Genomic DNA, 13,711 nt, shown 5'->3' on the forward strand with positions numbered 1-13,711 from the left:
GAAGCAATTGTCTATAGTGTCCATTACAATGAACAGGAACTGAAGCTTAAGCTTCACAAAGGATGCAAAAGCACCAGAGAATTATAAAATCATATAAGTAGTCTATACAGTCTATTCACGAGCATGGCTAGAATATTCCCTAAAAATTCACCTTTTGTGTTAAACAGAAGAGAGAAATTCTAATGATTGAGAAAAAAATAGTCACAAATCTGCAGCAAAAATGTCTCCAAGTGATCTATAACTATTTTCTATATACATTCCATTGTAGTAAAACATCTAAACGTTTGGTCACATTAGCTCAATTTTAACAAAAAAGCTCCACTATTGTTATTAGCTGACACAGAAGTCACTTTCAAACCAACCGGATTTCTCTTGGTCAGTGCAGCGAATCTGCATGAACAACTTGAACATTTTGTAAAATCTGTGTGTAAATCTTTCGCAAAATTCCCAATTGTGTGTACTACTATTGAAATCACTGGTTTTTACCTCTGAAACATTAACATTACCATCATGTAAGGATATCATTTGTAAATCGCTTTGAATAAAAGCATCTGCTAAACGAATACATGTAAATGTAAATGATTTCAGGAATACTCACCCACGCTGACAGCAGCGATGACTGGAGCCGTGATGACTGACAGAGCCACACCACCAGTGATAGCGAGATTCCTCCTGTGATGGGACGTTTTCTTGCCCTCATAGTGTGAGTGGATCTGTGACAAACAGCAGCTGTGTTACTGCACTGTCACAAATGTGCTTTTATCTGCTAAAATCTCATCTAGTGGCATCCTAAAGCTTCAAAATCGGAATCAAATCTTTGAAACAGAACAAAATGTCTTTTGTAGCATGGAAATCATGTTTAATGGCCACTCTGTATCCTACACCAGGAAGTCATGTTCAATATCAAAAGCAATTAAGCTGGTTGAGCAACACGGCTGACTTGAGGGAAATTCCCAGGCTTTTTAAGGGATGTTCTCTTCCTGATTGCAGCTGATAAATGTTTCCATATTAACCTAAACTGTAACGTTGTAGAGAAAGGTGTGATGTTGGCACTCCGCACCTTGCGTCCAATGTAAACAGGAAGGCCGATAACCATAGCAGGAACTGCGATGCCAGCGATTAGAGTGATGCCCACCGGTGCACCAATCAAAGTGCCCAGCTGCCACAGAATCTTCTTCTTGCGACTCCATGGCTTCTTTCCCCAGAACGTACAACCTGATGGACTGAGAAGACACAGAATATTATTATTTTTCGATTCGAGCAAGTAGTTATTAGAGATATTCCCACTGATGGGTAGCAGAAGGTACCTGAGGTAGTGCAGGTCTGAAATCTCCTTCATACAGAGCCAGCAGAACTCCGAGCCGCAGACAGCACAGGTCATGTGATTACAGCTGCCATCGTTCATCTTGATGATGTAGGCGCCGCATCGGGGGCAAGGCTTGATGTCATCATCTGAGTGGGGATTAGAGGGTTGGGATTTAGAATTGCTGTAAACAATGTGTGCTGAGGAAGCGCTTTCTGAATGCCAGACAGGGAATAAGAGACGTTAGCAGACTCCTGCTGGAATTCAGGAGAGAAGCTAGACAGAACTTGAGGAGGAGGAGGAGGAGGAGAGACAGCAGTCGTTTAGGGAAAGAGAAACTTCAATAATCTGCAGTGAACACTGAAGTGCACAAAATGAAAGCACTCAAGGGGGAAGCACACAGCAAATCAAATGATATGAGTGGCACTCTGAAACACAATAAACCAGACAGAAAGCACACTAGAGTTTTGAGTTTATTTTTATCCACTAATTCCGACGTGATAAACACTTTGCGATACGTACTTAACAGAGTAAACAGTGAAGGACTAATATACTACTGCCTGCAGCAAAACATAAACTAGAATTGTACATTTTCTGAATAAAAATGTGAATGCCGCTTGTATGTGCAAAACGTGATCCAGTGATTTGTTTTGCTGCTATGTGCTTGTGCGATCAGGGTGGTTTCTAGTGGGATCTAAGAGGTCATTGCTATGTTTTTGCTAAAGTGATTTGGGTGGTTTCTAGTTTATGTGTCAAAATGCCCATCTTTGCAAGTATACTCGTAAACACAGTAAGTGAAAGCAAACAGCTGAGAAACAAAACATGTGTAACAGTATATTGGATCTGGGAAGCTCTTAAAGTGACAGCAGTCTAATATGCCTGCTGTCTGTCATCTTTGTTAATCAAACAACAAAAGAGAGAAAATCTCTCACTGCTCTCGACTAAATCAAGTTTGTAACTTTAATAGGAAGTAATATATATTTACTTTACAAAGTGAAAAATATGCAGTGTTTTTATACATTTGATTACTTTATACAATGCATGTAGCCTTTTTTATTTATTTGTTCTACTGTAGTTTTTTTGTAGTTCTACTGCTTGTAATTACTTTCTTATTCTTATTTAATCGCTGACAGTTTACTTGTCTTCAGTAAGCTTGAGTTTTTTATTTTTTTTAATTTAGGCTAGTATTCTGTGATATTGACACTGGTGACAAGAATGATGAAATTTCTATAGTATCAAAAAATTTTATATCAAAAAGGCAATGAAATGATAAAATGAATCATTACCATGAAATAAAATGACTCATATTGTGATATAAGATTTTGGTCATATCACCCACCCCTAGTTTCTAGGGCGTTGCTATGTGATTGACTCCTTGCCCAGGTACAAAGAGCCTAACCCCAAATGATATAACAGTCTCTCTCTTTTTATGGGACATAAAAGAGTGGTTGGCTGCTGGTTAAACACTCACTGTGTCCCTGCTCGGCTGTGTAGCTGGGTGAATGGTTACTGTGCGTTCTCAAGGACAGCGCCCTCTGCTGGCGGGCCGAGTCACAGGTCTGGTTAGGATGCCAAACTTGCTTGCAGTGGTAACAGAACTCAGCACCACACCCTTCTCTTCGACACACCAGTCTGGGGCAGCTGGCACACCCAGAGGCAATGACTGCGAACCTGGCAGGAGAACAATGCAAACCAGGTCATCAGACTCTCCTAGAAAATCTATAATTAAGGTAATATGAGATATCATTATACCTAGTTGTGTGCAATCTACTCTTACAGAAGTACATGGTACAGAGATGGTATCAGACGGTAATAGTATCGTACTCTGATATATGCCATGACACTATATGATTACCATATTCACAAACAATGGTATGTCTACAGTGCTAAAAATAGAAAAAAATATGTCCTAAAAATGGATTATTGTAAAATCATATTTTCTGTAAATGTGGCATATATCATATGTCATATATCAAATATCATATTACAGTCCTGCAAAGATGACAGAAAATTTACTCAGAATTGCTGTCCTGCGTCAGTGAATAATGAGATATTTTCGGAAATAAAATCCTGCCAGAAGAATTGCATGAAAACTTATGTATGTTCCAACTGTAGGCTACCATCTTTTATGAAGGTTTCACACATGCGTAGTAAGGCGGATTTAAAGTTTTCCGACGTTTCAGTGTGAATGAGAAACTTTTGGAAAATGCTTGAAAAAGGCTAATGTGGATGGAGAGCACTTTGAAACAAAAACGCCATTTTCAAATGTATCTGGATTAAGGCTGAAATTAAATGGCCCCCAAAGTAATCACATACACCATAATATCAGTGTGTTCCCAACTCAGATTCTTTGTAATGTCAAATTCCTTTTAAAGTCAAGGAAAACATTAGCAGGTACAGACACTACTACATTATGGAAAATGAGAAGAAAGATTTATTCCAGTCAGTATGTTCCTGCCGTGAGAGTTTCCTAGTATTCCAGTAGCATTTTATTACTTTCCTAAGAAAATTTCTTGGCTGCCAAACTCTACTTCAGACCTCAGAACAGTAAGCACAATGATTATTAACAAACATATTTTTAAGTCTAAAAAAAAAAAAAAACACCTTAACATTGAATCATTTTAATGATTTTATGCTGAATAAACACATTGGCAGTAGATCAACTGGGTAGGTGGGTTTTTCCCAGTGAAAGAAAAAGCCGATTTCTCCCTCTGAATAAAAAGAAATCCTACCAAACTTCCCTGTGTAACATTAGCTTATGCGTGACAAAAACAATCCCTTTAATTTTAAGCGCATGTTTTGACCTGTTGGCCGAAGTCAAAGCAGGTTCTGAAGAAAACATTCCTCCTCCAGCCGACACCTCATTAATCAGCTCAGTTGCATTGGAGAAGTGTAATGTCCTATACAAAGAGCTTCCAATTTTTACCTGCACGTACTAGCGCACACACCCTACATGTAGAGTCAAGCCGAAACCCACCTCATTACACATGATTATGGTATGGATTAAAAACAATGAAATCAACACTAATTTGAAGCCCACAAAGACACCGTGGCATGCACACACGGTCAAGTGAGTAGCCAATGATTGTCTTAATCAAATACCAGCCTCAGTTACCCATAGCAACTCTACCTCCGTGCCACATCTCAGTTGCCACAGCAACTTATCACTGAGGGAGAGAGAAACAAGCTGCTCCCGTCTCCCATTGGTAGCTCTGGACTTTCAATCAAACTGAAGCAAAGCTGGTTGGGGGGCTGATGGGTAATAAGCAGCACCATGGACTGGAACTGATACGCAAAATATACAGGGGAAGCTTTTCCGTCAGGGTTTGTTTCTGTGGTTCTGAGATCAAAAGTGTGTTTTTATTGTCTAAGGTGGGAGATTCCTAGTTAGTCTACAAATGAACCATCTGGGTGAAACTCAATGTGTCCTACAGCAAAGAAAACGTCACACTTTAATTTAATAATCTCATATGATGCAACTAACTAACCAACTAGCCAATAGTGTAGTCTCTAATGACCTTTTTTGAAAAATTCCCAGTCCATCTGAAAACCCCTTATCATCAGTCGTGGGCCTGATAGGAAGTGGCAGTGACTCAAACAAGCAGAGAAGCAGACAAAATCATGTCCCTTAAATTAGGTCACTGGCGCATCATTATGATTGACAACCCTTGGACAGGTTGTAAAAGGCCTCTGAAGTAAATCACACTTTCTCAGAATGACACATCAGCTAAACTAGGCTTCCCACACAAATGCAAGTTTTCCTTATAACTGTCCAAATGCCTCCTACACTTGTCAAAGCACACAGAACAAACAGAAACTGTTCAATATGTCCACTTACTTCTATTGAATCTGACAAAGATCTGAAATACATGCATTTAATACACTATTTGGTTTGTGGATGCCCAAATACCACGCCCTTGTTGGCTTTAATAAACAGCTGGTTATTCTTAACAGCTTCTAGTCTCTTGGGAAGGTTTTCAGATAGATGTTGGAACATAGCTGGATTTGCTCCCATTCAGACACGAGAGCATGTTGGGCAAGAAACTAGAAATCTCTCAACCAACGCTTGGGCAATTTTAGGATGCCTACACAGTAGAGAGTGTTTGACGGATATGAATGCGTAAGCTCTGTGTTGAGGGTGTGGGAAGAGCTGTGTTAGGCTGAAATCAAGAGGGAATACAGCAAATTGGTTTTCCTAAAGCTGGAGCCTGAAATTCTCACTGGCCAATGGACGCTTACGTCTGGGGTGATTCTAGGATTTCTAGGTCTTAAGGAGGGCACAGTCCAGTCTCAAAACATGAGCTGATGTGGCTCAGTGGTGTGTCTCTTGCTTTCAGTGCCAGAGAGCACACATTTGAAGAACTAAAATTCAAGTTTTCACTTAGACAAAAACTGAAACCGAAATTAAAATAAGGTTTCGGTAATTCAATTGCGTAATTGGCTTACTGACTTCAGGATGCTGTTCACGGTGTCGTGTTCTCAGGGGATACATTATTTTTTTGTAACAGTGCAGTGTGTCCACACTGCTTACAGAGTTTCCGTCAATGATTTTGGCCCTCCAAAAATTTTTTGGCCATGTATTTTTTCACAGTTTTGGCCTAATATTTTGGGTTGGTGAATTTTTGATGCATCACTATTTAAAATACCATCAGTAGATTCTTATAAATTTCAATAGCAGATTAGGTTGCATTTCATTTTGTGATTTCACTGAAACCAAAACATTGAAATGAGAGAAATGGAGTGTGACAGCTGTAGGCAGGGCAGCACTTCATGCCAAATTTTGCTGCCCTATTTCACCTATGACCATGTCCTCCACTGACTACAAGACAGGATAACACCTAAATGTTAAAAGTAAAGGGAAGATTCATAGTGAGGTCACCTCAGATATCAGGAAGTGAATAGGTCAGCAGTCATATTTGATATTATGTGGCAGAGAACATATTAGGAAATGAGACTTATGACATGACGGAATGTTATTTCCAGACTTCTTTCTTCAATGCAATGTCATAAACAGACATTTTGAATATGATCAAGGTCCTTTAATTGCTCAAAAAATATCACTGGGGTTCAGATCTGGACTTTAGGCTAGTCAAGTTCATCCACATCATTTACTCAGTAAATCATTTGCATAATGACCTCATTATGTGCACAGGGGAGTTTAATACTGGAACAGAAGTTCCTTCCCAAACTGTTGCCACTTCCCACAATTCCCTATAACGTCACTGGATGTTGTAGTGACACATCTTCAAACTGGAATTTAGGAGTCTTGCCAAACGTAATTAGAAGGTCCGCAACCTTTTGGCCATAAAGCTTGTATATACAGCAACATTTCGAATTCAAAACAAACAGGTAATTGTGTATATTTTATAAATCCCTAACATCCAAATCAGTCTTACCCACAGTCTGGAGCTGGACACCATCTGCAATCAGGGTCCGATGCCAGACAGCGGCGCAGCAGAAACTCTTCATACTTCTCCATCAGGCTGGGATCATCCAGGATGAGGGCCACCTGCCTTGGGGCAAGTCGTTCGGCGCACTCTGGACAGCTGAGCTGCACTCGGCTCTCGGTGATCTCGATACGCAAGTACTGCCGTAGACAGCACAGGCAAGACCGATGGCTGCATCCCTGGAGCTCGGGAAGCTGCTCCGCAGGTTGCCGCACTAGGCACAGGGGACACTCTAAGAGTTCTTGACCTCCCAGAGAGGCCTGGCTAGCGGACAAGGGTTCAGCCGGGTCTGCCATTGAGGGGTCTGATGAAACATTAGTGGGCGTGGGGGGCTGGAGAAGCTGCTGCTGCTGGAGCTGTTGCTGTTGGTGCAGCTGTTGTGCAAGAGGAGTTCCCACATTAGCCTTGTTCACCCTGGATCCACGTTTGCCATGGAAGAGACTATGAAAAGAGATCCTGCCTTGCTTCTTGCCCGGCCCTCGGCATTTCGGATTGGGAATGCCGCTAACAGAGGAGTGGGGTGATTCAGAGTCCTTTTCGGATCCCATTTCCCAAGAACTATCGTGTAATGTTCTCCCACTTGAGTCCTTACGAGAGGTCAGCGAGTTTGGGTTAAAGGTGAGGTTTGTGTGAAGCTTCTCAGTTCCTTCCACAGAATGATTTCAACGAAGCTCCAAACCTCAAGGACACGGACACTCCCGATACACAAAAGAATGTTTGTCAAGGTCTCAACAAATTCCAGTTAGTTTACCGTTAGGAACATTCCATTTATGAAGTCATAACTACAACAAGGATTCGTGTATAAAAAACAATAAACGGAAAGATAACTAGACTAACTGAACCAAAAGGGAAAACGATCTTCTCGTAAACAAAGAAAATTGTTGCACGCCAAATGTGTTACAAACTACAAAACTGACAGATACTGTCAATTAAAAATAGGGCGTTTAAAGACAACTAGGAAGTTCAAGTTGTTAGTAAAAAATGAATCTGGCTCAAGACAACGTAATCCTTTCTGAGGGCTCGTCCTCTTTTGGCTCCGCTAAATTCTCTTGCTCGCAGAGCCGAGATGTGTGTGCTCCAGTTTGCTGTTCTCTCTCTTCTGAATCGGCTGGTCTGTTAAGGAAGAGAAATAACACAGGAAGTTAGCACAGCGCACAGACAGCCTGCAGGAGGAGCATGCTCACGTACACACACTCCTCCCTTCTTTTATTCTCAATCTCTTTTCATTTCACAGTTAACGCTTCATTGCATCCGACTCACAAAGTGACTGCCAGACTTAAACCAATTACCAGCCGTTTAAAAATGAGAAGTAATTGATTCTGTAACTTTAACTTGTTAGAAATGGATTTCTCTTATCCCATTTTCTGTCCTTACATCTTGTGTTAGATTTTACTTCTCTCATTTTCTTTGTCTCACTGTTGATGACACCCTCTCATCCACACTCTCTCACACACTCGAGCGCTCCCTCTACACTTCCCACTGCACTGCTAGTGCAGTTGCCATGGAGATTCCCACTATGAACACAGCAAACAAGGACCCTCACAGTGACTCTGGCCCTTATGAACACATATACACACCCGGCAGATATTAACACCATACATCATATAACGCATGAGTGCATGCCTCCACTGGACTTTATTCATTTATTTTTATCTGAGAGCAACATCAATGCTGTACGCAAATGCCATACTGAAGCGGAGGAAATGGTTTTGTAGGCCAGTGTAATCTTTCAATCTCTCTGGTACATAGGCTATTCCTACTCAATAAAAACACATACTACAGCTACACAAACTCATCTAAAACTGATGTGGCCTGGTTTTCTGCTCTGATGACCCTTGGACTAATGCCCGAGTAGCACAAATCTGTTTACTTTTGCGAGGGGGAAGGGAAAGAGACCACCATGCTAGTGTTAAGCTGACAGTCAGTCCGTTTGTTTGTTTTTACAACGGGGGAAGTTGTGGCCTAGTGGTTAGAGAGTCGGACTCGTAACCCAAAGGTTGTGGGTTTGAGTCTCGTACCGGCAGGGATTGTAGGGGGGGGGGGTGAATGTACAGCGCTCTCTCCCACCTTCCGTACCACGGCTGAGGTGCCCTTGAGCAAGGCACCGAACCCCCAACTGCTCCCTGGGCGCCGCAGCATAAATGGCTGCCCACTGCTCCGGGTGTGTGTTCACGGTGTGTGTGTTCACTGCTGTGTGTGTGCACTTTGGATGGGTTAAATGCAGAGCACTAATTCCAAGTATGGGTCACCATACTTGGCCACATGTCACTTCACTTTCACTTTTATTAGTGTTATGAAAACATAGTAGATTGTTAAGTTTGTTAATGGATCAATGACAATGAAGTGTGTCAATGATAAAGGAGGAATTTAAAAAAAAAACATTTTATTAAACCAACTATTTATTATTCAGTGAAGCTGTTTTTTTTTTGTTTGTTTGAACAAATATATGTATCAAATACAAATAATAAAATAGGATGGTTTACTTTTCAAGAACTTCATTCTTTTGTCTTCATTATGATATCAGGATAGGATTTTTTTTTTTACACTTTATGTCCCATAAAAAAAGGTGTATTCAAGTCTCTTTATGGGTGAATTTTTAAATGAATTTTCGCATAATTTAATAGACAAGTAAGCAACATTATGACTATACCACAGACCCCTAAGTTGCATTGTAATTACTGTAATTCCTAGACAACAACTCATCAAAACCACAAGTAACAGTAACAATTATGTACATGCCTTATTAATAAAGTAAACTAAAGGACATTAGACATTAGTTATCCAACTAGCTATACATGTATTAGAATAATCTTGCATTATTAAAACAAAAATATAATGAAATCATTATCCACTTCACTACATTTGAAGCCACAGCCATCTTGAGTGTTTCTGTATAATGTAGTGTCAGGTGGTTCAAGACAGAGCTTTCAGAAAATTCAGTACAAATTGTAATTACAAATTCTTCGAGAACAGGAGGACGGAATCTCGTAATCATGATAATCATGAATGCACCTATAATAATGAACAATGATAGTATTAACACATTCATATGCAATGGTGCTTATGATAGGGTTTTTTTGTTTGTTTTTTAAACATGGTATTATCTAGTATCTAGTATATAAAACAGTATTTACATGGTACATGTTTAAAAAAAAACATTATAGCTGCATTTTCCCACATAAATGGCTAGTTAGCACTGTATTTGACCAAGAGAGTAACAGCATAAAGCCCAGTAAACTAAAGCAGCCTGTTTTCTGCTGCTGTTCATGGATCTGCAAGGTACGCAGTGACAGCAGTCAGTATGACCCACTTTTCCACAGAGTGCTTTCGCATTGCTCACAGCCACTGTGTCCTGATGTCTTGACCCATTCTGACAAGAGGATGCAACAATCATCAAGCACTACGTGCTCTATACTGTACGTGACCGAGAGGTAGTAGACGCACTAAAAATGCAAAAGTCTAGTCGACGGAAACAGGAAAATTCCATACGATCTCAGCTGATCTGCCTACTCTAAACAGGCAGACTGAAAAGGTGGTGTTGAATCATAGCAGGTTAAATGAAAAGGAGTCTCTCGTCTATATATATATATATATATATATATATATATATATATATAACTCAGGGCTGAGATGGTTGGTAATAGCCCTCCATTCCACTTCAGCTTCTGCTAATGCAACCGATGACACAGTTACCATCTGTGCTCTCTGAGGTTTAGTGTGTGTGAGGGATGCTAGCGGGTGCACAACAGTGTTACATCTCGGCACCAGAGCGCAAATTTACAAAGCAGAACCCACTGTATGTGTGTGTGTGTGTGTGTGTGTGTGAGAGATGGGCGTGGCTTCATTGTTGTACAACAGAAGTTGCTCTATTATTTATCAGCTGTGAATGACATGTCGATTCACAAGAAGCTGCTTTCTGCTTACAGTGCTGCAGCTGGAAACTAGCAGCCTGCTTTTTCCATTCAGGAAAGAGTTTATTTAAAAACTTTGAAAACAGTTGGAAGAATCCACAGCATAAGCTCCCAGGCCTTGTTTGATGAAGGATGGATCCCTGTTACCGCGAGTTTGCTTTAGGTTTTATCACTACAGCCAGAGTTTGTAACTAGATGCAAAGTATAAAACACACACAAGAGAGAAAACATCAAAGAGATGTTGATCATGGAGAAAGGGGAAATTCTATATCGGTCTGGGATTTTTTTTGTTTGTTTTGTGGTTCATAGGTGTGAAAAACATGTTCTCACACATTTTTATTTACAACAGGGGATAAATAAGATATTGTAATATAAAATTATATATAAAATAATCATCACTAATAGTCATAATCAAATGTAATATTAATGTTATACTACTAATAATCAAAATGCTTATTAAATTATATAATTGGTTTGTATTGACAAAAGTAATTTACTACATATATTTGGCTTTTTACCTTGCTATTGCAATTGTAGACTCTTAATAATAATTTAATTATGGTATTTAGCATGTAATACTGGGAAATGTACCACAGTGAATTATTTATTTTTGTTTTATTTTATACTTTTTAAATTTTTTTCCCATATTGGCTATATTGAAAATGATGATTATTATTACATTTTTATCTAACATGGACATCACAGTTACATTGGACAAACCATATGCACTTGCTTAAGTGTTTTAGCACACATGCTAATTTTCAATACCAGTCCACGGGAGGCTTTTCAGATAGCCAAAGAAAAAAAATTTTTAATTAATAAAATAAAACCAATAACAGTGTTAACAATAAAAGTAATAATAACGATACTAATAAAGAAAAAGGGAAAAAGAAAAAATATATACCATAAAATTACAAAAAAAAACTAAAACAAAAAAAAAGAAGGAACAATACATTCAAAATGATTTACATATATAAGCTATAAAGCAAAGACAACATAATCAGACAATATCGCAATAATAATTTGGTATGAAGAACTATTCATGTGAGCACTGTTGTTTTGCTGACCAATTCAGAAAACAGTGGTGAAACAAGATTCTTTAGACATTTAAAAAACAATTTGAGATAATTAAAATCAACGAAACAATCGAAGCTAAGAAGGTTATGCTTTCTTAAAACATCACAATGATGCCATCTCATGGGTTTCTGGTCCATAACTTTTATTGCCTGTTTGTATATTGAAATAATAGGCTTTAATTGATTTGGAGAGACTTGTGACCATGATGTGACACAATATGATAAATGTGAAAATATCATTGCATGCATGTATAATTTTGCAGTTTGACATGACAAGTCCCTTCAAATCACACGAAAACTATTTAGGTTTGGTTTGACCTTCTTACAGATGTACTCAATGTGACTATCAAATTTTAAATTCTTATCTAGAATAATACCCAGATACTTGATTTCATTCACTGCTTCAATTACTTCATTTTTAATCCGCACCTCAAATACATCCCTTGCAGGCCTATTTCGTATGGAGAAGCACATGGAAACGAGTTATTAATTAAAGAGTTAAATGAGACAACTCGAGCCATTTAGAGATGTTATGTAATGCCTGTGTCAGATGGGAAACAACTTCTGATGAAGTCGTAATGAAAGCAGATCCTTACTACAGACACTTACTGTAAGTGAGATGCCTTATAAGGAACTGGAAAATTAGTTTCATAATTGCTTACTGTAAAGTTTTGTTTCAGAACGAATCGTGTTTTTTCCAGACCATTTATCAACATGTCACAGAGGCATTCCGAAGATGAATTATTAACAGAAACCACAAATGAACCATGCAGGCTACAAATCAGCATAGGTTTGCAAACTCTTGGGCTATTATGAGAACACAGCACAGAATGAGGACACAATTCACACAAACGCAGAATAATAAGCGAAATATAATGAAACAATCGACAGAGCATTGAAAGAAGAAAAACAGAAAACAATTGTGCATAGCTTGGCCTCCCGCCAGCCCTTACTGCACAACCCATCTAGACAAACTCATTACCGTGAGAGATAAGACAGAGCGAGACTGACACTGCCTCAGCACTTCCGCCGCGACATACCCTGAAACCACACCTCAGCACTTTCGTATCATCCTACAGCCCTAGACCACGGCTCCGTCTGTCTGCATCTCTCACACACACACACACACACACACACACGTTGGTGTACAGGTGGGCTACTGGATCTCTAGCCATTACATAACCATTTGAGTCACATCTGAAGCTCCACTGAGGCTTATTGTTCTTAGCAAAGCCTGCAGGTTTCCTGCTGTCTTGTTTTCCGTCTGCATCTTTATCATATTACACAAAGTAGCTTCAGAACGTTGTTGATTTCAGTTAACAGAATTGTCATTATTTACTCATCCTCAAGTTCCAAACCTATTTGATTTTCTTTCTTTTGTGGGACAAAAAAAGAGGAAATGTCTCAAAAGTATTTTAAAAGTAGCTTGTAAGCTACATTTATTTCTTGTCTTCTGAAAACATATGACAGGTTTGTGTAAGAGCCACACTTAACTCTGATAATCTCAAGAATCTAAAAAAAAAAAAAAAGGATTCACAAATGGCACATCACTACATTAAAAAATAGTGACCAGCACATTCTTCAAAATATCTCCTTTTCTGTCCCACAGAAGAAGGAAACTCATACAGGTTTAGAACAGTGTTATGATTAATAATGAAGTATAAAACTATTTAAAAAAAAACATTTGTTAGTTGAAAAAGCTGAAATTATACAAAATATAATTATTAGATGAAAACTCACTCTTAAAAATATGAAAATTGAAAAATGTTGGAAACTGACTGAAATAAATATATTTAAGTTGAAACACTAAAATGACTAAACTAAAATAAAAAAATTAAAGCTAATTAAAAACAAAAACTAAATAAAAATCAAAAACACTACAATTACTTGAACTAAAACTAGAATTGAACATGTAAAAAGGCTCATTTAAAATATTAACTAATAGTATGTAAACAATACTACAATAACACTGGT

General features: G+C 38.6%; 1 protein-coding gene across 1 annotated transcript in view; it reads right to left on the reverse strand.

The window, feature by feature from the left end:
- Positions 1-46: 46 nt before the first annotated feature.
- Positions 47-13,711, reverse strand: part of LOC107564498 (E3 ubiquitin-protein ligase RNF19B-like) — a 16,392-nt gene continuing 2,727 nt past the window's right edge. The window contains exons 2-7 of the mRNA XM_016249594.1: positions 6,700-7,863; positions 2,775-2,974; positions 1,308-1,452; positions 1,061-1,223; positions 599-713; positions 47-51 (exon numbers count right to left, since the gene is read on the reverse strand). Of these exons, the coding sequence (XP_016105080.1) occupies positions 47-51; positions 599-713; positions 1,061-1,223; positions 1,308-1,452; positions 2,775-2,974; positions 6,700-7,298 (1,227 nt within the window). The 5' untranslated portion in view covers positions 7,299-7,863. The remainder of the gene's footprint in view (positions 52-598; positions 714-1,060; positions 1,224-1,307; positions 1,453-2,774; positions 2,975-6,699; positions 7,864-13,711) is intronic.

Source organism: Sinocyclocheilus grahami, unplaced genomic scaffold (genome assembly GCF_001515645.1).
Source record: "Sinocyclocheilus grahami isolate Dianchi unplaced genomic scaffold, SAMN03320097.WGS_v1.1 scaffold940.1, whole genome shotgun sequence".
Lineage (NCBI taxonomy): Eukaryota > Metazoa > Chordata > Actinopteri > Cypriniformes > Cyprinidae > Sinocyclocheilus > Sinocyclocheilus grahami.